Here is a 25,463-nt window from a genome sequence, read left to right as displayed (position 1 = left end):
ACGTCACCAGCAAGCAAAGCATCCTGTTCCTATTCTTTAGCCCTAGCGCATGCTCACCGGACTCCCAACGCCGCAAAAACAACACACTTTCCCAATCCCAACACCTGCCCAGCCCCTTCTCTTCTCTCCGAAAAAAAAGCCGGAGATCGGCGCTCCCCCCGCCGTCGGTCTCTTCCGCCCAGCCATCCGGAAACCCTAAAATCAGACATCAGGGCCCATCAAGACACAGAACGGACGGCCCAGATGCGGCTCGGGAGGGAGGACCCCCCCCCCCCCCCCCGGGCGCCGCGGGCGTGGACGCGACACAGCGTGCGGATGCCGTAGGCAGGCAGGCAGCGAGCGGCCACAGCCAGCCGTCTGCCCCTCCGCGATCCGCGTGAAGGCCAAGCGACCTCAGAAAGCTCTCGCGGGCGGGCCAATCGCCTCTCCGGCTCTCCCACCCACCTCCGCCTCCGAATCTGCCTTCCCCAGTCCGACCGCGAACCGGGGGAGCCCCAAGCCGCGAAGCCACCTCCCGTCGTCTCCTTCTTCCTCGCCCCTTCGCCTCGCGTCCGGCCCAGCTATAAATAGTGTCTCCTCTCCGTCTCCTTCCTCACACATCCCACGCCGAGGAAAAAAGGAAGCACGGCCAGCATATGTCACAGAGGGCCAGCGTCCCACACTCCTCCTGCATAGCCTTCGCGCTCCATTCCCATCTCCTGGTCTCCAGTGAGATGTGCCCCAGCTCCTATTGGCAATAGCCCCCCCTTCGCTAGCTAATCTTACATTTTCCCTCTTTCTTTCCTCTTTCTTTCGGTTTCGGTTTGCTCGAGCTTTCTTGAGCTTCCTTTTCTCTTCCGGAAAAAAAAGCTTCCTTTTTTCGGCTTTCTGGATCTTTGGTCTCAAATCCGACTCTGATAAGAGGAGGAAGGAACCGAGACGAAGCAATGGGACTGAAGGGATTCGCCGAGGGCGGCATCGCGTCCATCGTGGCCGGGTGCTCGACCCACCCGCTCGACCTAATCAAGGTCCGCATGCAGCTGCAGGGGGAGGCGGCGGCGCCGCAGCCGGCGCTGCGCCCGGCGCTGGCGTTCCACGCGGGAACGCACACCGTGGCGCTCCCGCACCACGACATCCCGGCGCCGAGGAAGCCCGGGCCGCTCGCCGTCGGCGCGCAGATCCTGCGCTCCGAGGGCGCCAGGGGGCTCTTCTCCGGGGTGTCGGCCACCATGCTGCGCCAGACGCTCTACTCCACCACGCGGATGGGGCTGTACGACATCCTCAAGACGAAGTGGACCAAGGAGAACGACGGCGTGCTAGCGCTGCACCGCAAGATCGCGGCCGGGCTCATCGCTGGCGGCGTAGGCGCTGCCGTGGGCAACCCGGCGGACGTGGCCATGGTGCGGATGCAAGCGGACGGGAGGCTCCCGCTCGCCGAGCGCCGGAACTACCGCAGCGTCGGGGACGCCATCGGCCGGATGGCGCGCAACGAGGGCGTGCGCAGCCTGTGGCGCGGGTCGTCGCTGACCGTGAACCGCGCCATGATCGTGACGGCGTCGCAGCTGGCCACGTACGACCAGGCCAAGGAGGCTATCCTGGCGCGCCGCGGACCCAGCGCCGACGGGCTGGCCACGCACGTGGCGGCCAGCTTCACCGCGGGTATCGTGGCCGCGGCGGCGTCCAACCCCGTGGACGTGGTGAAGACGAGGATGATGAACATGAAGGTGGCTCCCGGCGCGCCGCCGCCGTACGCCGGTCCGGTGGACTGCGCGCTCAGGACGGTGCGGTCGGAGGGCCCCATGGCGCTGTACAAGGGGTTCATCCCCACGGTGATGCGGCAGGGCCCCTTCACCGTGGTGCTCTTCGTCACCCTCGAGCAGGTGCGCAAGGTTTTCAAGGGCGTCGAGTTCTAAGGCCAATCATGGCGACCGGCGACGACGATGACGACAACAACCACCACCGTGTTAGCACCATGCCCCTCGCTGCTACGAATAATCGCTGCAACCCTAGAGGCGGAGATTCGTACACCTTTGCATCCCGTGTCAGCCTTGTTCCATCTCGTCCTGCATCCCAGTGTATTTGGATGGATTTGACCAAATGTTCTACGGAAATTTGAAACATTTTATTAAATCGCTACTGCGATGTCTCATGTCTCACGCTTTCACCAGTGACCTCCACGGATGTTGGAACTTGAAGAACTGAACATACCATTACCCCCAATAAGTCGGGTAGGGGGTTCCCAATCAAGAGTGTTCTGAAACCCAATTGAAGAACAGAATTTTTGTGGATTTGATGTCCATGAATTTCATGAACCCTCCCGAGTTCCAGCCTCTTCGATTGCTGCTAGCTGGGGACATCATAGGATCCCATGGATCCCATGTATCTGAATTCCGCTACCCGAGTAGATCTGGTACAAGCACGACAGGGACGTGCATGTTCCTAGGCCAAGGTATAGTACCGCTAGAACCTCTCTTTCTCCACTGGATGAATAAAATAAGAATCTGCGTAGAAAGCGTGCAGGTGCCCACGCAAAAAATAAAATAAAATAAAAAAAAATGTTCTCTAGCGCGTGGTGCCGACGCAAATGGGGGTGCCACCACGAAATCAGATACTCCTACCACTGTTACAACGTCCTAACACTATTATAAATTTCTTATTTTGTTCATCTCATGAATTGCTACCTTATTTACCGTTCCGCTCCTCGATCCGATCGGCATCCACATCACTGCAGCAGACGATAGCTACTCCGCTGGAGCCTTTTGCGGCCATCCTGATCGGCATCTAGGACTACCAACGGGCTCTGACATTGGTGTCTCGCCGTCAATTACCCAGCCCTAGAGCGCAACTAACCAATGCTGCTCCTGAAAATTTGGTGCCAATTGACCGATGCCCCTTCTGAAAATTGGGTGCACTTTCGCTGCCACAGCAGCAGGAACACGCGCAAAAACTTGGAAGGGCACCGCACAAGGTCTCGGGCGGTTACAACCGGCGCCAGATTAGCAGTAACCGGCGATGACTGGTCGGCGATGTTATCTTAATTTTCTAGGAGCAGGACAGTCTAGACTCCAGAGACATCAAATAGAGCTTTCTGGCCAGTTATGAAGTAATGGGTCCAATCAATTTCAGCATAATTTACTTCAAAAGCAAAACTTTTTAAACGTAAGTGTTGATATAATTTGCAAGAAAATAATGTAAATGGCGGTTAGTGATTCACCGTCGGTACTGACTTTGAGCAGAAACCGACTGATTCAGTCCACAAATCAGGGCTGCCCTTGAAGCGCGCCATGGTTTCGTGCTTACAGAGTTATACAGTCTGTTCTTCTGGTTCTCTTCTCCCACATACTGCGAGGTGACAGGTTAAGGAGAATGCTGAACTGAGCAAATCATATGTCGTGGATTTAGGTGCAACGAAAATTCAGGTTGAATTGGCCCTCAGTTTTTAGGACATGTAACAAGAAGCAGAATTTTGGTCCGAGTTTGTATTGATCAATTGTAGGAAAGAAACAAACAAACGCAGGCAAATCAACTGACACCAAATAGAGCAGAGCAATTTTCTGTACACAATGTTTCAAGATCTATGTTAAGTTCAGGCTATTGCCTCTGTAAGATCTGAATATTTCCTTCCTTGTTTATAAATGAAAACGAATTCAAAATTTATATCTTGGTCTCATACCCTCGTGAGATTCTCACACTAGTAATCCTGGCATGAACCAATAAACATATTATTCAACATACACGTCCAGATTGCCAAATCACAATAGGCCTTCAACTACAACACCCAAGGCCCCCAAGCATGTCTATCAACATTGGCAGGAATATAAAACAGAATATCAGTGTCAACTTGATAACCATATTACTTTAGAAACCAAGCGGGTATATTGTTCAGCAGATCACACTACTTGAAGGCATGTTATGTGTGATGACTAGGTTGTGCTGGAAATATCCATTTATCAAGTTCTAATCAGCAAGTTGGAAGGCAGTCAATGAAAAGTTTAGCAGATGCTTATTAGAGAGAGGCACTTATATTAAGGGCATGAGCTCTCTAGGGTATAGAAGAATAAGATAAAATAATACTATGAATCATTCGCAAAAAATAATACTGTGAATCAAGCAGAATCGATAAAATGATGATTCACTAATCTGTAGATGATGGCCAGGAACCTCCTATTGGAGCTATATGAAATTGATATGAATCAATTACGGTTTAAGTATATGTATCTAGAAGATCTGCAAGAATATAACTAGTGCTACGTTTAAGTTCATGTTAAGAAGTTGGGTTCAAGTAGATATCTGAAAAGGAGGGCTGAAGACCACACATGATCGGACCTTGCAAACATCTAACACCATCCTAGGAAAGGAATATGGTCCACTTGCCAATTTGGTGTGAACAGGATGTAGCCAAATAAGAGGCCTTACTTAATAAAAATGTCACCAATATGGTTCAATCAATATAACCACTACGAAGAAGGTTGGCCATACAGTGTAAAATTTCTCTAAATCCACATAGCGAAAACTTTAGAGTTTGCAGCATATGTTCATCCTGTCATTTCGATAAAGGATAGGAGCCAGGGGGTCCATACCTGATCGATTACTAGATGGTTTCCCTACCAACAACAAAATTGTTGTGAGCCAATCATTATTATCGACTAGCTCCAGCTTTCCATCCGACAATAAGAATAACGTGGTGCTTAGACTGATAAAAAGGTTAATTCAGGACAGTAAGTTCCACAGCTGGTATGTTTTCCGGAATCACCAGATTGTCTAGGTGTCACAATAAAAAGGAGAAATCAGTGCATCCCTCATCATAGCCAATAAATATGTCTACTGCAGAAAGCAAAAGGCACAACATTTGTCAAACCAAGTAGGCATGGTAACACAAATCACCTGATAAAGTTTCCATTGCCCAATGCACCCAGCTTGCTTGCTTAGTTGCATGGATGCAACCAATAGTGATACAGTTCAAATGGAAATTTTATCATCAAGATTAGATCTTTAATATTTTTTATCAATGGTTAAAGTTATGTTCCACAATGGCATTATTGCTTGGACTGACAGGCTTTACCTGCAACATGTACAGACACAGGATTTAACAAGTAGAACACCACAGATATCTAATGTTTACCACGAAGAGAAAGAAGCCACCAGTGTTTGCTTTTCAGAAAAGAAGTGACATACTTTAATTGTATACCTTCAACAGGAACATAAGCAAAAAGTGAAGAAGATCAAAATAAAGCTAATGGATCATGAGAGCACATAAGTTTTCCTCAGGCTTGAAGTGAACAAGAAATCTTTAGTTGGCAGACACTTGTAGGATGATCTGGTGGGTTGAATTGACCGATACAATCAGTTGGCCTATTGGATTTGGCCCACTTAACTATTTTTCAACTTGCCACAAGGATAGGTTGCATGGAGATGGTCCAGCAGCCAACAGATCAGGTTGTCCCATGGTACACCAGCCTAGTACTTACTGATTAACTATTCTAACTTTTGAGGAACTAGCAAATTGCAATAGATTTTTGTATAGGCTAAAATTTGTGCTTGGTAGGTACACCAGCCTAGTGCTTACTGATTAACTATTCTAACTTTGAAGAAGAGAACCGCGTGTGCATTACCGCGCAGCAACTTTATCTTGCTAGTACTACTACACCACTGGCAAGCAGCTGATACATGTCAAGAACAACAGCTTTAATCTTAGACCAGACCAAGTTTCTAACCTGATACAGACTTAAAACATTTTTACAGAACAAGGTCCTAACAGAGCCAATCCTAAATGTACCACAAAACTGCAGCAAATCCTTCCATTCATGTTCAAATAGAGTGTCATCAAAGAACAAGCATGTGCACATACATAGGAACATGATGAAAACAAGTGGACAGACCTTCTCATATCAAAACCAATCTGAATGCTAAATCAAAAAGGCAGGGATACTTCTTAAATGACCTATGAGCTTTTGTAACTCCATCTGATCTAACGTCCAAGTAGCAAAAGCCCTTGTCATTTACAGAAAGGCTTCTTATCATTTAGGTCAAAAATGAATTCTTAATCTAGTGTAACTTTAGAATGGCAGATCTACATTGCACAAAAGGACCACTAGAAAGGAACAACTACTCTATCCATTCTCAGCAACCTTTCTCAGGACATAATAATCAAAAACCTAATTGCTGCAAGTGTTACAAAAGATTGAAATAGACTTTTAATCACCGACCGTTCTATTTCCATCAAGGGCACTCTGAATCAAAGTAACCTTTAATCTAGTTAAAAACTCCAGTGTGCCTTCAATCCTATTTACGTTTTCGTTCATGTAACAGACTAACAGGTGGCAACCCTCCTGATAATCCTGAAGAGAATAATTACGACACCGAACCTGAGCTAAGCCACAACCATGAATCTTTTCTACCAAGACACCGAATCTCTGAAAGGCACATCCTACCTAAACAACACCTACACCACACGCACCAATTTACAGTCCACGATTCTGTCAATTATCTATCTATCCCCTTCCTGACGCTGACACGGGACCTTCAGGACGCAAACATCTAACTTGACCTACTGACGCATTACATCGAACAGCTAGGACGCGCTCCGAACACCGCCTACCCATCTGCCCTACCAAAGGCGCCAGCACATGCGGAGTGCGCGTGGTCGAGTAACTCACACCTCCGAACAACTTCCCTTGTCATCTTCCACTTGTTGCGTTGCTCCGGGACTAGGAGTTTTAAGAGCGTTTGATGCCTCGGTGGTCCTCGCGCTGCCCGCGCGCGCACGAAAAGGGGATGCGCCTATATTTAGCAAGCTGGTGGATCGGGGGATTGAACAAACTGGTGGTTGAGATGGCTGATCGGAGTTGATTAAGCCAATACACAGATGTTTGACTTGCAAAGGATGACGAGAATGTGGACGAGTGTAAGAGCAATCGCCTAGATCGATCCATGTGAAAACGAAAGGATCTGAGAATCTTACATTGCAATGGCGAAGTGCGGGAGTGTGCCGGACGGATCGGTACAGCAGAATCTGCTTGTTTGCGGCGGCGGCGGCGGCCGCCGGCAGAAATGGCGGTGGGGACAGGGGCGGACAGTGGTGGCGGTGTGGTGCACTGGCCGTGGGTTATTAAAACCCCGCGCCTGCTAAGTTTTGAAGCAGTAAATTAGCCGTGGGTATTAAAACTTAAATATTTGGCTAAACACTAAATTCCGAGCTTCCATTTTTTTATCACGCGGCACTCACGCTCGGATCGGTGGAGCTTTAGCATCGAAGATCCAGTTTTGTTGAGGGCCGGCCCTGACGGCGTCGAGCGGAGCGACCGTCTTGATTCTTAAAATCGAGGAATTCTTTTTTATATCTGTGTATAATATATATACCTAATAGTTCGTATAATAACAGATAGAACTAGTTCTAAAATAGTAGCTAGATTTAGTAGTCTATACAGTAGAATGCAAGTGGGCTGGTTCCTCCGGTTCATAAAAAATCAAATGACCTATCTGCCTAGCCTATTTGGCTGTTTGCCTGTTTCATATTTTCTTCCGTACAAACAGTCTACTTTTTTGCGTTCCGTGGGACCACGACTTCGAGACGTCCCGCATACCTGCAGCTTCGATCGAGGACATGTATCAGCCATTACCATATGATTTTTCATCGCTGTTTTTTCTGCTCTATAGTTTTTACTTCACCTTAAATGGATCCGATCCTTGTTGAGATCGCACGTTTGAAATATGGAAAGGTCTCCGCTTGCTCGGATGATTAATGGGTCCAATGTTTGTACTGTGGTGCTGGCACCAGCGAGCAGATAGCTCCAAAGCTACTATGGTTGCAAGTTAACTGCTGCATATACCGATGAGTAACTAGAGCTGTACGCAATAAGTTGTACATACATTAACGTAAGCATACATGTGAAAACGAAAGGATACATGTGAAAACAAAAGCATATGAGTATCTCTACCTAGCTAGTATGCATTAACATAAGCATACATGTATGTACTTTGATCTCTCACAATTTTGTTCAGCATTTATGATAATTTTGTTCTAGCTTACCGTAATGGATGCATTTCAAGTTGTTCAAGCTTATCATAAATATTCATCGACTCTATCCAGAATATTATCTTTGTAATTAATATATAAATATTTTAATATTTATGTTCAATAGGGCCTCGCTTTTAGTTTCGCCCTAGACCACTGAAATCTCAGTACCGGCTCCAGTTGTTGCATGCATAGAAAGGTAAATATGACAAAATTGCTGATATCATTCACATGCAACTCCATTTTAAAATTCGATTGCACCATTATGTTTCGTGCAATAAGAGTTTTAAAATTAGACCTCGGTTGAGTATATTTCAATGATATTTTTTTAACATCAACTTCATATAAAAAAGATGCTTCTGTGTGCATTATAACTTACTTACGATTTTTCAAAAAATTGCTCATGACTTCAAAAAACTTGCTTATTCATCAAAATATTTTTCTCAAATCTGTACCCAATTATGCTAATTTTGCTTTTCAAATTCACATAATATGCTTTTCTGGGTTCATATGAATTACTTGTAATTTGGAACTAATATGTTTTTTATGAGTTTACACGGATTTGAGTTTTGCAAATTGAAACAATTTGCTTTCTGAATTTTCTGGACTGCTTGGGTGTGTCTCTCTTCTTTGCTACATTGTCCTGCTAGTCTTTATTAGGATTGCTAAAAATAGAAAAGATGGTCAAATAAAATGCCTTTTCACATCATATGAAATATTTTTTCATAGTATATAAAATGTTTTTTTCAATGCATATGATTTTTACCTGTGGACAGACAAATTCACTTTTTCCTAGGTGTTGCGCATGCGCGCTCTGCATGTGGATGCCAATTTGCCATGATTAGAAAAATAATCAATTAAGTATTTTTTTTCTAATTAATTGTGTGCATACTATCCGTTTATAGCATACACCGTTAGTATTCAGTCATGTCAAAAAAAAGTAGTGTAAATCCCATGAAATCGTGAAAACCCCTTTAAGAACTGTTTAGAAGTTTAAAAAAAATCTAAAAGAACCCACACGTATACGAAGTTGAGTCCCAAATCAACCTACTTTGTGAGATATGAAATTAACAAAGAGTGGAGAAAAAAACAAAATTTCTGTACAATAATTGTTTTTGTCCTTTTTAACTCTTTTGTGTCTTTTGTCAATTTCATATCGCAGAAAGCGAAGTTGAGCTTGATTATTTGCTTCTATATCACCACCTCCCTACACATGTGAGTTTTTTTAGATTTTTTCAAAATGACTAAACATGTTTTTTAGGGGGGAGTTCACGAATCCAATCGTTTTGGTTTAGGCTTTAAAAGCCTGATAGGAAATTTGTAGGCTCGAGCCTTACGTCAAGCTGTGATGCTAAGCTCGAGTCAGTCTGATATTAGATTTTTTTAGATTGGGTCAGGTTTTTTTGGGTTTCAGGTCTGTTTTGAAGTCCGAGCTTTGCTTGATTAGAACTGAGGGGGTATGTTTTGAAGCCCGAGCCTGGTCCATGCACTAGTCGGATTGGTGAAAGTACATCTAGCATTTATACGTGATTTTGATAATTAATGACAATACATATGGACTAATAATGATGTTAAGTTTGTTAGTAGTTTGTTTCATAGGTGATGCATAGATGAGAGATATGTATGAGCTCTAGGTGAAAGGGGAGATTAAAAATGCATCGAGATGAATGAGCTTTAAGTGATGCTCGTGTAAGTGATGACAATGTCTATGGACTAACAATCATATTAAGAATTGCTATTAGATTATTTCATAGGAGATGCATAAATGATGAAGTATGGATTATTTGAGAAATACCATGAGTTCAAAAAATTACATCAAAAGTCATTGAGATTTTAGTGATGCTCATAAGAAGAAGAAGAAGCTCAATAAAATTAGCAATAAGCTTGAAGGCTAAGTTACTTGTGAAGATCAAATAACTAAATGTATGACTTGTTAATAGAGTTTTATGGACTAACTCGTGTGCTATGTATTTAAGAATGAGTGAGGTTAGGTTCTATATGAAGATTGATAATATGCATGAAGGCTAATAAGTTACTTGTGGAGATCAAGTAACTTAAAGTATAAAAGTTGTTATTTAGGTTTTATGGACTAACCCGTGTGCTATGTGCTTAAGAGTGAGGTGGGGTTAGGATCTATATGAAGGCATAAGTTGAATTGAAATCATATATGCCAAGAGTGAAGAACAAGAGTGGACTCCATATTTGATAAAGTTAATTCCTTGAAGATGTCGAATACAAAGTGGTTCTCTATGGTAAGACGGTGAAGGGCAAGCAAGACTCGGCTGCGATGGATCATCCGTGGTGAAAGGCAAGCAATTGGCTTGGCGCTGAAGAACTAAGGCGGTGGTGAAGAGTAAGTGAATGCTTTGCACCGATGGACCGTGCGAGGTCATGGGAAGCTATGGATGATTCACATCAATCATACGAAGAATCAAGAAGAGATAGAGTGAAAAATATATGGAAGTTGGCAACCCTCAAGGTTTGAAAGAAAGAAGCGATACTTAAAAGTTTTCAAATGCTCAAAGTGGTTCAAACGAGTTTTATCTTTGAATTTGAGTATAGGTATGCTGCACTATTAAGAGGGATGCAACGTAGGCTAATTGTCATATCTCAGTGCTCAAGAGTTTCTAACCAAACCCATAGTGAGAGTTCTTTTTAGAAATCCGGAGCGGAAAGTATGGAAGTGTCCAAATTGGATTTTGGAGTGTTTCAAATTTGATCCTATATGTTTTAGGTCATGAATTCAGTTGTGATGTGTAGCCCTCTGAATAAGCTTTCAATAGAGTCCAAAATCATCGAAATCGGACTTTGAGATCAAAAGTTATCGCCATTTTTTAGAGGTCAGTTGTGCTAAACTCGGATACTCCGGGGTATGTCGGATACTCCGGACTGTCCGGAGTCTCCGGGTGAGACTTCGCCAGATAGTCTCGGTTTGAGCTGTTTTAGTTGAGCCAGATACTCCAGAGTACCCCGGATACTCCGGGTCAGGCCTGAAAAGTCTTCAACGGGTAGTTTTTTGGAGGTGGATATTTATACCCCCTCAACCCCCTCCTTTGGGGACGTCTAGAGCACGAAAAAGAACACTTCTTAAAGTCAAAATAACTCCTTCTCACTCCGTTTTAGTGAGAGATTTGAGAAAAAAATGAATTGGGTTGTGAGATTGGAAAATTGAGTGCAAGTGAGCTAAATCCAATCTTGAGCACTCAAGTTCATCAGCAAGAAGTTCGATTGTGTTTGTTACTCTTGGAGCTTTGAGCTCCTAGCCGGCTAGGTGTTGCCTGGCGAGCTCCCATGCGTGTGGTGAGCCACGAGAAAGTTTATGAAGGTCAATCTCGCCTCCGAAAGGGAAGAGATAAAGCTAGTGGATCGAGGAAAGCGGTTGAAAGAGACCTGACCTGTTGGAGCTTCCTCAACGGAGACGTAAGATTCATGGTGGTGAATCTGAGCTTCGGGAAACAAATTTTGTGTCTCCTCTTTTGTTCCTCTACTTTTGGGTTCTTGCTCAATATTTGTGCATATTGCTTGATCTATTTATTTATGTGTATTTGAGTGTAAGTTCTCCGTTAATCTATTTGGAATCATCTCTTGGAACACACAACATCACTTAGTTTAAGGTAGAACTCTTTAGACATACTTTTATTTCAGTTTCGAGCTCTGTTCTTTACAGAATCCGGAGATTTCGGATTTTCCCGGAGACTCCGGACCTGTACAACCCCGGATACTCCGAATGAACAGTGATTTCAGGTGTGTGAGCAGTGTTTTCAGCCTTTTTCAGTTTAAGTTTTATGGCATATCTCTTGCTAGAATTGAATAATTTTTGTCATCTTAGGATTGTAATTTTCACACTTATTTAGGGTGATTGTGCACTAGTTGAGCCTAGCATATTTAGTTTTTTCATTTGTGAAATATCCGTTAATTTATATTCCGCTGCAAGTTTAGACCAACGGTAAAAGAGGACGATTTTTTGTAAAATCGCCTATTCACCCCCCTAGGCGACATCATTGTCCTTTCAGTTGGGTCAAATTGGGTTCCTCTGCTTCGGTTGCCCATGAACAAGCCTAATGAGAAGCGGTATTTTGCTTAGTTTGCTTGACTTAAAGGATAACGCATAGAAGTCGAGAACAGGAGAACCAAGCTTGGCTTGGATGGCTAGTATAGGGATGGCAACTTAGAAACTAATGGCTCTATAAACTTCACAAGATAAACATGTCTCAATTTATATCTAAATATGTTTAGGTTTATCTAGTATATCTATTCTACCACCCAAGAGGATTGCAACCTACTCTAGCAAGGTAAATTGCAAGTATGTAAATGCGAAAACGTAAATATGGTAGAGAGATAACTTTGCATAAGGGATTTTTACCTTGTGGTATCATTGGCATACAAGCTACTCCTAGTCCATGTTGGAGCTCCACAAAGAATATGCTCCTGGTCGCCAAGTCTCTTCCGGTCACGGCTCTTGAGATAGCAAGCCACCAAAACAAGACATCAAGCACGATAGGCCACCAAGACAAGGTCTCACCACTAACCTCTCTTCTGGTCACTTGTGTGTCGTCTTCACTTCAGAGCTTTAGTCACAAAGACAAGGGCATTTGTGTCCCCGCACAATCTTCTTGTCGCCGCCCTACACTAAGTCGGAGGGTCAACAAATTATTAGCGAGTCACTAAGACTCCAAGGCGCCAACGTACTTCTCGGTATACGGTTGGATCACTCATTGATCCACTCTCTAGGTTGTAGCACCTTACAACACTTCTCTCTAGACTTATAAGCATTAACCACTCTCTAATGGTGTGCTTAATCGCCTTAAATGAACACTTTAAGCACTTTGATAGTTTGTATGTCTTCTCAAATGTGTATAAGTTTCTTTGGACTCTAACATCTTCAAATGATCGAGTGTGTGGGTATATATAATCTTAAACCCGCCAACTAGCCATTGCTCCAACGGCTTGGGCTTACTGTGAACACCAAATGATCTGGTGACAACAGTAGTACAAACACTAGACCATCTGATGTGTACATCAGTGGATACTAGACGTTGTGAAGGGATCGGTGACGTCCTAAAAGGGAGGTAAATTAGGACACTTAGAATTATTTCGGCTCTAAAAATAACACAAGATAAACCTATATTAATTTCTATCTAGATGTGCTCTAGTTTTATCTAGTGTGTCTACTCTACCGGTCAAAGCGCTAGCAATCTATGCAGGAAGGTAAATTGCAAGAATGTAAATACAGAAACGTAAATAAGGTAGAAAGAGCGAACTCGGTACAAGAATTTTTTCCGTGGTATCGATGGCATTAATGTCACCCCTAGTCCACGTTGAAGCTCTACAAAGGATATGCTTCTATTCAGCACTCGATCACGGCTCTTGAGCTACCAAGTCACAAAGACAAGCTCTCCACCCGGATGAGCCACAAGCTACCAAGGTAAGGTCTCACCACTAGTCTCACTTCTGGTTCCTTGCCGCCGTTATCATTTCAAAGCTTGAGCCACCAAGGCAAGGGTCTCCACGTCCCCACACAATTGATTTGTCGTCACTCCACACCAAGTCAGAGGGTCAACAAACTTGCCGACGAGTTACGAAGATTCCAAGGTGTCGGCGTACCACTTGATACAAGGTTAGGTTACTCCTTGATCCACTCTCTAGGCTACAATCACTTAACAACACTCTCTCTAGGCCTATAAGCACTAAACACTCTATAATATTGTGTTTAATCGCATTAGATAATCACTTTAAGCACTTTGATGGCTTAGATATCTTCTCAAGTGTGTATGAGCTTCCTCTAAACTCACGCAGCATGCCACACCTTCAAATGATCGAGTGGAAGGGTATTTATAGCCTCAAACACATGCACTAGCCGTTAACCCTATGGCTTATAAAAGTTGTTAACACCGGATGATCTGGTGAGAATAATAGTACTAACACCGGATCATCCGGTGAATACTCTCAAAAACTAGCCATTGGAACTCCACTCAAACCTCTGTGAACACCGAACACTCCGGTGTATATTTCATCTCCATCATCAAACTATCAAGTGAGTTATCCTGAGCTATCCAAGCCTTTCCTTCTTATCTGTGTAAATTACTTCAGTGAAGGCATCTGGTGCACATCACTTTATTACCGGACTATCCTATGAGTTGACTTCAGCCAACCGAGCCAATGCAACCCTCTCTGGAAATAATGCTGCAGTGTGCACTGTCTTCATCACCGGACCATCCGATGTGTTGATCTTTGTTCTACCTCTTTGCACTGTTCGTTGTCCAGTGTGTGCAACACATTGATCACCAGACCATCCGGTGTTTTGATCTTTAACTTCAATGGCTGCAACCTTCTTTGGATAAAATGCCCCGGCGTGTATCTTCTCTGATTACCAGACCTCCAGTGAGGTCTTCAAGCATCTCTCCCATTTGCCAAATATGCTACGATGAGTTCAACACCCAGAGCACCAGACCATCCGATGAGTAAATTTCTCCTAGGACTTCTCCAATTCAATCAAACTTTTTCCCGGCTGTGATGACTTCTTCATGTATTGTATCCATGAGACCTACTAATATATATTCTTGACAAAAATGTTAATCTCATTGATTATATTGTCATTAATCACCAAAATCACAATCATGGCATAATAGAGTTATTTTCGCTACAATCTCTCCCTTTTTGGTGATTGATGACAACACAATCAAAACAAGTGACAAATAATAAATGATACCAAATATAAAGATCATAAACGAGCACAAAGTCTTACCATATTGTTTGAATACATATTCTTACCACTTAGTTCCTCTTTGTTATGGCTCTCCCTTTCTCCATTGTCACTATCTTCCTTGAGCGACCTATGCAAAAGCTCCTTTTTTACCAATCTAGACGCTTACCATCTTTTCTTCTCCCCTTTGTCAACTTCGGCATTCCTAGATATCTTAGTTGTTGATACAATCTCCTCGCATTGTTCATCTTGCTTTCATCTTACTTTGGTCATTAAACTTCTCTCCTTTTATCAATAACCTCCCAAAAAGGGCTATAAACACATGTTGAATTCAAGAGAAAAACATTATAGCATATGGGAAAGAGCTTCACAAAGCATGATTGAATAAAATGATACTAATTATATGGATGTCACTACAAATAAATAATATCAATTGTAGGCTACAAAAGTATATAGATCATAATTTATTAAACTCATATAATACAGTCTAAATCCTCCATATATGTGTGCATACATACAAAGATACCAATTAAAGCATTTAAGCATTGCATACCTCCAGAGATATATTAATGGCTACATAAGACTACAAAATATGTCACTAGAAATATATATTAATCTCAAAATCACAACCTATAGGATATACCCCCCAAAAGTGTGCATACAAGTGATCAATAATTTTGAGATATATGCACTTGTTATTGATAACAATGAAGATTTATTCTATAGATTTGATCATGGCACATAAAAGATACTAAATATAAAAACTAGTACCATGAAATGAATCTACAACTAATAAACCATGTAGGTTGCTCACGGGTTAGAGATTAACACAAGCAACATACCATATAAAAACCTAGACTAGGTATTACAGTAAATTGAAATAAGCATATACAATCCTAGACGAGACAAATAAGCTAGAAGCAAAAAATAAAATACATGAACATAAGTTTAATTACCATTTACCTCTTTTACTTTTAGATGGAGATTTAGGTATGTGATGATCATAATCTTAATCAATACACCTATCTTGTACACTTTACTTTTTTGCTTGAACCTTCACTTTATCTTGTGAGCCGAGTCTACAAATGCCCATAGCCATTTAAGGCTTTAAGTCTACTTTGGAATCCAAACCGATTGAGACACTTTTTATATTGGTGATGACTTCCTTGAGCACTGTCGATGACACAGGAACCAGGTGTCCCCGAGTCCCGAGGTCAGAACAGCAGAGTGCCACGTGGTGCCCTCCTGCTGGGGTTATCTCCCCGAGGTACGAGAAGACCAAGTCCCGGGAGAGGGTGCCCGGGGCCACGAACAGTGGTCCCCGAGTACCCGAGTTCCCCAATGACTCGAGAAGATCAAGTATCGGGAAGAGAGTGCTCGAGGCTGCGAACAATAGCCCCCGAGCACTCAAGTCCCCCGACGACAAGAAAGGCCAAGTACCGGGAAGAGGGTGCTCGGGGCTGCGAACAGTGGCCCCCGAGCACCCGAGTCCCCCGAGGACCCAAGGGAAGTCAGTTCTGGGAGAGAGTGCTCGGTGACATGAACAGTGGCCCCCGAGCACTCGGTTCCCCGAGGACCCGAACAGTCAGTTCCGGGAGAGAGTGCTCGGGGCCGTGAATAGTGACCCCTGAGCACTCGGTTCCCCAAGGACCAAGAAAGGGCATATCCGGGAGAGAGTGCTCGGGGCGGCTAACAGTGGCCCCCCGAGCACTCATTCCCCGAGGGCCTGAGAAGTCCTTCGCCTGTGGCCCCCGTAGAGGTCCAGCGGTGAGGTGTCAGCTGATGAGAGGCCTGATGCCGCATTTAAGAGGGCGCGTGGCCTGTCACTTCTAACTGCTCCCCCCACGCTTGCTGCCAGTCCCTGCCACGGCCTGGCAGGGAGGCGTGGGGATATTTAATACACAGGTCCCATCGCGCGACATCCGACGCGCCTCGGGATAACATAGCGAAGCCCAAGGCGCCCCGCCTGCCGCCCTGCTGTGTCAGGCTTGCTCTGACTAGGCGGGCACGCCGGGCTGCTCGGTGGCTACCTGGTGGGCCCTCCCCGCGGCGCCCGTTGAAGAACGGCATGATGACGAACAAGACCGGACGGGGCGCATTTTCAACCCTCCCCGTCACCTCGCGCCGCAGCCCATGATGGTTGCTTTCCATTTATGGCGCCTTGGAACTCGCGTCATCCTTTCTGGGCACACTACCACCCCGGCGGGTATAAAGGTGGGGCGAGCTCTCCGGAGAAGGAGAGACCAGTTCAGACCAGATCGAATCCTCGGCAACCGGCGACAAGCACAGAAGCTTAGATCAGCCGAAGAACAAGGAGCACAAAGCTCTAGACTAGACAAATATTCTTGTAACTCAGCAGATACTCAGAGAAACACTCTCAGAGCATTTATAGCATATACACAGGAGTAGAGTGTTACGCTCATTGCGGCCCGAACCTGTCTAAAAATCCTCTGAGCATTTACTCCTTTCTGCATCCGATCATTCCATTCCACCTGTATCTCATTTACGCCTATTTATTTCACCCGCAAAACGGATTCAGAATCATCCCCTCGGCCGAATCTCAAAGGGGGTCCCTCCGGATCCCTGCTTAAGGAGTTCACCCTCCGACAGGCACCCAAATAAGTTAGTTCCACCTCCGATTCTTTCTCTCAACTATGTGCGCAACCACCTTGCATTTGTCCTTCTTCTTGAGCTGTAGTGGTTGCTCTTAGTCTTGATCTTTTACTTGGGCTTGGTGTAGAGGTTGGAAGTCTTGTTGGGGAGGTTCGCAATCTTCTTCTTCTTCTTGGTTTGCTTCTTCACTTGTTTGCATCGTAAGGACTTGTGGTCTTCTTGATAACATTTGAAACATGTTACGTTTCACCCCTCCGCAAGCTTCATCATCATGAAAGCACGGTTATCTTGAGAATGTTGGGTATATCCTTTGCCTTTTAAACTCGCTAAGTCCTTCTTGAGTTTCTCCATTTTTTACTTAAGTTCATCATTCTCTTATGCAATAAGGTTGTTAGAGGATTCTACAATAATATTCTTAACACAAATCTTATTGTAAAAGGGTGAGCTAGATAAATTAATTAAATCATCACAAGAAGTAGAATCATCTACCTTAGACTTGAAATTAAATAGAGTGATAGATTACTTCAAAGTGATCTTAGTTTGAGACTCAATGCACTCAAATTTAGTTTTAAGCTCTTCATGCTCATTGTTTAGCAAATTAAATTTGCACAATAATTGTTTATAATTAGAAACAAATATAGCATGGATGTTATTAAGTACATTGAATTTTTAAGCTCTGTAAATTATTTTTTAAGTGTCATTTGTTCCTCATTGATCAAATGTATGAGTTCAACATAGGAAGAAGAATCCTCATCGGATTCATCATCACTTACATCACTATCCATACCTTTAGTCTGGACTTCTCCAATTTAATCAAATTTTGTTCTGGCTACGGTGGTTTCTTCATATATTGTATCTATGAGACATAATAACATATATTCTTGACAAACATATTAGTCACATTAACTATATTATCATTAATCACCAAAATCACAATCATAGCCTAATAGGGGCATTTTTCGCTACACATTGGAACCCCACTCAAATATATTCTGAACACCGGATTGTCCGATATATCATTCACTTCTATTACCGGACTATTCGGTGTGTTGTCTTGCGCTAAGTCAAGCCACTTTTTCTTCGTGTAATTAGTCTGATGTGTAAACTATCTGATCATCACATTCCGATGTATTGATATTCATCCACTTTAACATCTTTCTGGAAAACACTCTGGTATGTTGGCTTCTTCCTCATCGGATCATCCAGTATGTTGAAATCTTTTATTCTCTCATTTGCACAGCTTCTGTTAAATGCTCATGTGTACTTACTCTTCTAACACCGAATCATCCGATATACTTAACTTCAGTTTTCTTCGAAGATCAATTGTTCTGTTAAATACTCTGTTGTGCTTCTGCTCTCATCATCAAACCATCCGGTGAGTATAACACATCCGGGAGGAATACTCCAATGTGTACAAAGTTCTGAGCACCGGATCATCTGGTGAGGTCATTTTTCCTAGGACTTGTCTAATTTAGTCCAAATTTTATTCCGACTTCGGTGACTTTTTTATGTATTATATCCATAAGATCTAATAATATATATTCTTGATAAATATGTTAGTCTTAATGACTATGTTATCATTAATCACTAAAATCACAAATATGATCTAATAATGTCATTTTTGCTATACTCGTGTTACCGTGAGGACACCACATCACCTCCTCGCGTGCGCCATGGCGACCGGGGATGAGGTCGTCAGCTGTGGGCCACTGCGTCACCTGGATGGAGGCTAAACGCCCGCCTTCTCGCGCGCGCCATGGCGGGTACAAACAAGGTCGCTGTGCTCCGCGCTTGTCTCTCAAAGGCCGAGGCTGAGGCCGCCTAGATGGAGGCCGAGCGTCGTGGATTCGAGGCGCCATGGAGCCTCACGAGGAAATTTATATCCTCTCCTCGACATGGACTCAGGCCCTGACCTGTGAGCCTCATGGGGAGAAATGGTCCCGTCCTTATCTCGTTCGTGGCGGATCCCCGTCTTTACAGGGAAAATTACCATCTCTAGACTAGTGGAGTTAGTTGTACCTCCTATCTATCAGATTTGTTATGTATATTATTAATATGAAATTTTATTTTAGTGATAGGTGTAGAAGTGACTTCATACGTGTGATAGGTAAGAGAGAAATGGAGAATAGGAGGCAGACACGCGGGCTACACACGGACGTGTGGGAATGGATCAGGATTATCGAGATGGAGCCTCAGTTCGAGGTAGACAACGGTGATGCAGGGCTGCAAACTGCCACACAAGCAGCGGATCGACAGCCAGCTCGCCAGGCTCCAACGTCGCCATGAGATAAACGAAAACGAAATAGAAATGGAGCAGCGTGGGAGGCTCCATCTTCCTTGTCTCTGTTTTTTTCTTTTTAGATTTGCTTACTATGTGTCTCATCAAGGAAAAAAAATAGGGTCTTAGAATTTTTCCAAAATATGTAAATATTTTTTGTTGGAGTGTTCGACGCAGTATAAGGCCTATTTTCTTTCTCTCTTTTCTTTTCTATAAGAAAAGGAGCCCACTCAGGTGTGTATGTCTTTCTATGTCACATTGGCGTTCCAGTTATACTCATGTGGCCTGGATTGTCCTTGTTGGCACAATTGTGACATAGTTATACCCAAAACAAAATTATTAGCTAGTTTTCTCAAACTTTAAATTCTACGAAAATATACCTAAGCTACCATGTATTTTACTTGATACCATGCAGCACTTCAATTTGGAGGCACTGTACTTTCGAGTAGCTCTCTCGTTTCGTAAAGTCACGTCCTCAGTTTCAGAGAAAATTGTTGTGTCATTTTCGCAACAAAGGACCAGAGTCGCTTTTGTAAACCACATATCATCGTTTGTTACCCATAATAGGCCATTGAGTACGAACACTACTAAGTTAGATCCGCTACTGGACCTCCTGGTCTCGTCGGCTGCATCTAATCTACTTACCAACCTTGGAAAAGCATCGGATTGCTTGCAAAATTATGAGCTTAGTCAATACGCTGTGCAACTAAGGAGAAAGGTTCCATGAAAAAAAAAGGAAGAGCTTTCACCAAATATTCTGTTGGAGACTTGTACCAGATGGACAAGTTGGAACCTAAACCACACGACAAGCTAACGGGTAGACAGCAACGGATCTTAAGGGGTGGGGTGGGGGGTTGGGATCATCTTTGACTATATTCTCTCCATTTTATTTTTTTTCTTCTTATTCTCAACTGTTTCGTTTCGAAGAGATTTGTGAAGGAAAAATAAAAAAATCTCATCCTAAAAAGAATGATTTTAGAAATTCCTTCGTAACAAAAACTGTGGAAAAAAAAATTGAAACGTTGAAGAAAAAAAACTTTCTTTGGTGATTGGATTTTGATCCTTGACGAAAATCCCTTTAGGCTCTCCTATGAGCTGCCCTTCGCTATAGTTACCTTCTATTTTTTAAGAGGAAAAGGAGAATAAAAGAGAGATAAGATGGAAGAGGAGCAGGAAGAAGATCTACCTCCTCCATGATTTCGCTCCGTGAAGTTTTCCTTTACTTTGGAAGAATAATGGAGTTTCTCTGTTCGAGACTTTTATGAATCTTGCACGTTCATGTGCAGGCACGATCGTTCACCAAAAGTCTCTCTCGAAGACTTTCACGTGTAGGCGAGGCTCAGCCAACTAGTCGCGCGCGTGCAGTGGACTCAGTTTTTCCCCCTTCGCTTCAGTACCTTTTACCGATCTGCGGCACGAGACACTGACTGAAGGTTGCGGCCATTTTTCAGCTGGCAATTAACCCGAGACGAGAACCGAGGTTGAAATATCTCAGGCGCGACTATGAGGCGAAGTGGTGGTCAGGTAGCTAGCTTCATAGCTTGCATGATACGCGTGCTGATGATCGCTTTCCATCGAGACCAGAACGAGCGCAACAAGCTAGGTGATGAGTGCGAGCACCCGCCGGGACTACTGTTTCCTATCTTCCCGGCCCACGCATCAACAGGTGGAGGTGAAGTCGCTGCGAAAGAGCCGAGCCGAGCCGAGCTGCGCGCGTTAGGCCGACTCCAACGGTAGCGTCATTTGACTGCCGTATCCCTGTTTAAGTTGTTTTACCGGTCAAGTACGTCCGCATACCAGTCTAATAAGATGAAAAAAAAAACTTTTACAGTTGCTACAGGGTTGCGGGACGAGTCTTTTGTTCGGCAAATTTGCCGATAGAAACCGGAGTGGCAATACTGTTCACGGTGTATGCATGTGGGTTTGAAGTAAGGAGTAGAGTAGTGGAAGGTACTCAGAAATAGGGTGGCTGTTGGAGATAAAATAATAATAAAATACTGTAATAGTATCAGATAATGCTGTAATAGTATTATAAGATATGAAATTTTAAAGTTTCTGTTAGAGGTGACCTTACTTTCCCGTTTTGATAGGATATTTTTAGTTTTTCTTAGTACAATGTCAGGAGCTATTTAAATGGGTAAATTTTTATTTTTGTTTGTGATGATTTTTGGCTAACTTAGAAAATAACTATAGTTAAAATAAACTAAAAAGCTGAGAAATAAATTTTGTGTGACTTTTTTGGCTTCTAGGTGTGCTGAAAAACTAATAATTTATTATAAAAATCAACAACTAAAATTTAACAGGCACAAACATTTCATCAGCTAGCTAAAAGCTCCAAAACTACAACCTACTGCTCCTATATTTTTATAGAGAGGGAGCCCGTCTCTACTTTCCTCTATCTCTGATAATAATCTCTTATAAGCAACAATTATTCATTGCAATAAAGAAAGAAGTCTCAACTAAATTTATCTCTTGTTCTATTATTGAACTTCCAGTTTGGGTTGGGTTGAAGAGTCCCAGAGATCTTATTGACAAAAATGTTATTCAATATGATATCAACATCTCACTCTACTGTCATCGTCATTGACTGCGTCTAGTTCACTATCGTCGGCTACGCTGACATCTGCATTTTTGTTGGCAGGATCGAATTGACGACCTACTTCCAGTCTATACAACATCAATTGTAAGCATTAGTTGTTTTTTGCAATAAAGAAGGAATTTCCCATCAAGTTTATATCTCTTGTTTTTGTTTTCTACTCTGGATTTGGGCTACGTTGGAGAGCTAGAGTGAGAGATCAGAGATGTCCCAAGTTCCTAACCATCGATAACATTATTCGATATTCTCCTCTTGTTTTTGGTCCAACCACTAACGGACGATCCACGAAATCCAACTCGATTCTCGGACGGAGAAAATCTGAGAACGTTTTTTTCTTTGAAAACTAAAATCCGAGAAAGGTTTACTCGATGGGTGAGTGGAAAGGTTCGGCGTTTGGTTCGGGGCATTGGAATTGCGCAAAGTGTGAACTCATCGGCATCCAGTGCTTCTTTTGTCTGCTGCCAGTTTTTTTGGGGTAATATTGCACTTTTATTACCCTCCTATGTTGTTTTCTTGCCGATTATTAGCCAACCTCGTGAGATGGAGTATTGATCAGGGATGACACGGCGAGAACCAAATTTTGTTGACAATTGACTTCAACCAAATAGGTTCGATCGTAAGTTACATGGGCCAATTGATTGTATGTTATCGAAATTATCTTAGTTTTCTTATTTATCATCGATAAAGTTCATTTTAGTTCATACTATTAAAATACCAGATTCTTTAATTCATATCATCGGTATTATCCGGTGTCCGTTTGAGCTCCATTTATCAACGATAAGTCTATTATACATTTGTACCCCTTATTTGGTGATTTACATAATTTCACTCTATACCATTAAAATTCCACTCAATCAACTACATGTTCATTGGCTAGTTCAAGCTTACCAAACATGACATCACTGCTCCCATGACTATTCAGAATGCATAAATGGTTCTGTTCAAATATGACAACAACAAAATGGTTCCAAATAGTTCTGAAAATAGAAAATTGAGACAAGCTGTTTTTTTAGAGCATTGTATTTCAGTTACAGTAGAGCAAATTTCACAATATTGTAATTGCCACAGGTGTATGATAATAACTCAAATGAACCAGCAAATTTTTTTCTTATAGTCAGATGCACTATTATTTTTAACCTGATTAAACAAAAAGAACAGTGAAGTCAAGAATGCAGCTGCTGTCGCTAGACCCTAACTATTGGCGCTGTCAAGCTTAATGTCTAACAATGAAAGAGCTGCTAGCATTATTCATCTATTTATCCTAAAAATAATGCTCTTATATGACATGATCATAACTTAAATATATCTGGCAGGTTAATCTTCATGAACAAACCAAATATTCATATGGTGATTCTACATGAACAAACCAAATATACACATGTAGACATAGTGATTGTATGGATAAGCTTAATAAATACGAAATCATATTGAACCATGAGAACACACTTTTCTTTTAAATTGCAGACCACTCTTCAAATAATGTATCTACGGAGCTAAAATTCATCTTTATTTGAGTTAAATGTTAATTGGTCTAGACCTTGTCATATAAAAACATGCTTCTATTAAGCTTGGAAAATATGATTTTTTCTATCTTATGACTAAAATCAAATTGGAATGGCACTCAAATCAACCAACCATTTATTTTATGTTATACCAATTCTCATAATAGAAGTCACACACGAAGCACAAGCTCTATATAGCAAAATTGTCAATCCAAGAATAATCACACGACAGGTAAAAAGAAAGAGGATGAGAATTAAGGCTATACCTGTATAGCTTATAGGAATTGGTGTATAGGCGTGCAGCCAGATCCATTGGTCCTGCTTCTCGGACTTCAATGGGTGCAATAACATGGATTGAGAGCGAGGCGTGGAGGAGAAAAATGAGAGGACAAGGGAGTACGGTAGCTATAGGAGGAAAGAATCAGAGCGGCCCGTGCTGTGGTCATCGGTGGATTTGCAAGATGGCGGTAGAGAAGGGGAGGGAGAGGACAAAGAAGTGGAGCATTGGGGCGGTAGAGAAGCAGGATCATGAGCGGTACACTTTGCGATGACTTGTCAAGTTTACCTATCCATGGGCGTTGTCCCTAGGGCCCCTCACCGCGGGCTCTGTCTCCGCGAGCGTCATCGTCGCGACCATCATCTCCACGTGCGTTGTCGTCGCTAACCCCCTCGCCCCTAGCACCCATGTTAAGGTTTGAGGGCTAGTGTTCAACCTTGTCTGGTGGAGCGACCAAGATGACCTGAGGATGAGAGGGTTCACGGGTGGGTTTGAAAGATAACTCACTGATGACAAGATTGCTATTTTTATAATGTCTAATATATTAATTAACGATAACATCATGGTAATAGTTTGAAGTGATTGAACTTTGTTAATAATAAAATATCAATTGAGATGTTTTCTGATGACGTACCATCATTTTTCTCAGGTTACGTGACACAAGGAAACACATGAAAAGACCACACTCTAGCCCGTAGCCTTAGGCTATCCCCACTAGCACGATACACCAGTAAATGAAAAAGATCACATCTTTGTCCAAATAAAGAAGTAAATAATTACCATTGAAAAACGGTATTTAATGCATCGCTATCAAGCCGTAACACTTTCCAAACGTAGCATTGCTTACCTGAATATTCTGCAACCTTCCAAGTTCTTCCACTCTTGCCACGGTTAAAGGGACGTTTGGATCCCTCTCTAGCCGCCCGTCTCTTCTTGTCAGTCAAAGAATTGATCCGTTGTTTGTATTTAGTTTATTTGTTAGCTATCTCCATGCTTACTTTTTTTCAATTTTTTCTTTGCTAGCCTAAGCGAGTTAAATTGGCTCTCTTTCACTGACAACATGAGCCTAGTAAAGTTAGGATGTATAATAAAATGCGGGAGCCGTTACTGTAACCTACAACCACATACTGTAGCAACACTATGGACATGATAACACCCTACCAATTTCACCATCGGTAATACTCTGCTCCAAACGTCAAGGATAAAAAAAAAAATCAAACGTCAAATGTTGAATACAGTATAAAAAATAACTACGATAATAAATTTTTATAACGTCTGAAATATAATATTTAAACATATGAAATATTGAAAATGTGAAAATATAAAAATTAACTGAAATGAATAATTTTTTAGTCTGAATTTGTGTGTTATTTTGATGCATGAATTAAGTGTAACAAACAAAAATAATTTCTATAATAAATTTTCATTACATCTGAAATATTAAATTTGAACATCTGAAATATTAAAGATCTGAAATATTAAAGATATGAAATATAGGAAT

The 25,463-nt window shown here is 42.5% G+C and overlaps 1 protein-coding gene and 1 long non-coding RNA gene across 2 annotated transcripts; one reads left to right on the top strand and one right to left on the bottom strand.

Annotated features, from left to right (window-relative positions):
• Positions 1–406: 406 nt before the first annotated feature.
• Positions 407–2,115, top strand: LOC133894738 (mitochondrial uncoupling protein 5-like). The gene has a single exon (XM_062334901.1). The coding sequence runs from the start codon at positions 927–929 to the stop codon at positions 1,890–1,892; it is 966 nt and encodes a 321-aa protein (XP_062190885.1). The 5' UTR covers positions 407–926; the 3' UTR covers positions 1,893–2,115.
• Positions 2,116–3,518: 1,403 nt separating this feature from the next.
• Positions 3,519–7,094, bottom strand: LOC133894739 (uncharacterized). The gene is made up of 3 exons (XR_009905507.1): positions 6,941–7,094; positions 4,864–5,041; positions 3,519–4,740 (listed from the first exon to the last, which is right to left on the bottom strand). It is a non-coding gene; the product is annotated as an uncharacterized LOC133894739 (long non-coding RNA).
• Positions 7,095–25,463: the final 18,369 nt, after the last annotated feature.

This window comes from Phragmites australis, chromosome 16, assembly GCF_958298935.1.
Source record: "Phragmites australis chromosome 16, lpPhrAust1.1, whole genome shotgun sequence".
Taxonomy (NCBI): Eukaryota; Viridiplantae; Streptophyta; class Magnoliopsida; order Poales; family Poaceae; genus Phragmites; species Phragmites australis.
Note: the sequence above shows the minus strand (reverse complement) of the source record. Positions and strands in the feature narration are given on the sequence as shown.

Excerpts from the sequence above, each read along its gene's own strand:
- LOC133894738 (XM_062334901.1), top strand. The coding sequence starts at position 927 with ATGGGACTGAAGGGATTCGCCGAGGGCGGCATCGCGTCCATCGTGGCC.